The 640-nt window shown below is 39.8% G+C and overlaps 1 protein-coding gene across 2 annotated transcripts in view; it reads right to left on the bottom strand.

Annotated features, from left to right (window-relative positions):
* The window catches only part of trnt1 (tRNA nucleotidyl transferase, CCA-adding, 1), a 3726-nt gene that overhangs the window by 2948 nt on the left and 138 nt on the right, over positions 1–640 (bottom strand). For both annotated transcript variants that reach the window (XM_035661301.1, XM_035661300.1), the window contains exon 2: positions 314–443. In XM_035661301.1, the coding sequence (XP_035517194.1) occupies positions 314–443 (130 nt within the window). The remainder of the gene's footprint in view (positions 1–313; positions 444–640) is intronic.

Genomic DNA, 640 nt, shown 5'->3' with positions numbered 1-640 from the left:
ATTTTCATATCGGTGCATCCCTAAAATAAACTATTTTTTTAAAACAGAATTTCTGTACTGTTCAACATCTATGTTGATACCGATATACAGTGTCTGCAGTGAGCTTTATATCATCCCAGACTATGTATCGTTCTTGTATCAAGCATTCATAACATATTTTATTTTGAAATCATTAAAGTTGTGAAAAACCAGATCATAGGGCACATCTGTGAACTTTGCTGCTTCCTCTCAACGTTATTCTTTAAAATGCTCTCTCATTTTTAAACTACCTTTACTGACCACGACTGGCAGCTGTCTGGCGTCTGTATCTCACCTGCTAGTCCATTCAGTCCATCATTGAACAGAGACTGGAACTCACTGGTCTTCAGCCGCATAGTGAAGATACTCCTCCAATAGAATCCTGTTCTTCTAATCACACGAGGACTCAATATTCTGCTCCACATCTGTACAAACAACAAAAACATTGTCCTGTGCTTCTGTTTGTTTGTTTGGTAGCTTTTACAGAGCTAGCCAACCTTACAGGTCATTGAAGTCATGCTTGCGAGCTTTAGCGGCCCGCGTGCACTTTCACACACACTGCCAGCACGTGAGCAACCTCGACATGTCAATATAAAGCAAATATAACAGACAGACAAACAGA

This window comes from Morone saxatilis, unplaced genomic scaffold (genome assembly GCF_004916995.1).
Source record: "Morone saxatilis isolate NCDOM2014 unplaced genomic scaffold, NCSU_SB_2.0 Contig18, whole genome shotgun sequence".
Classification (NCBI taxonomy): domain Eukaryota; kingdom Metazoa; phylum Chordata; class Actinopteri; family Moronidae; genus Morone; species Morone saxatilis.
This window is presented reverse-complemented; position numbering and strand designations above follow the sequence as displayed.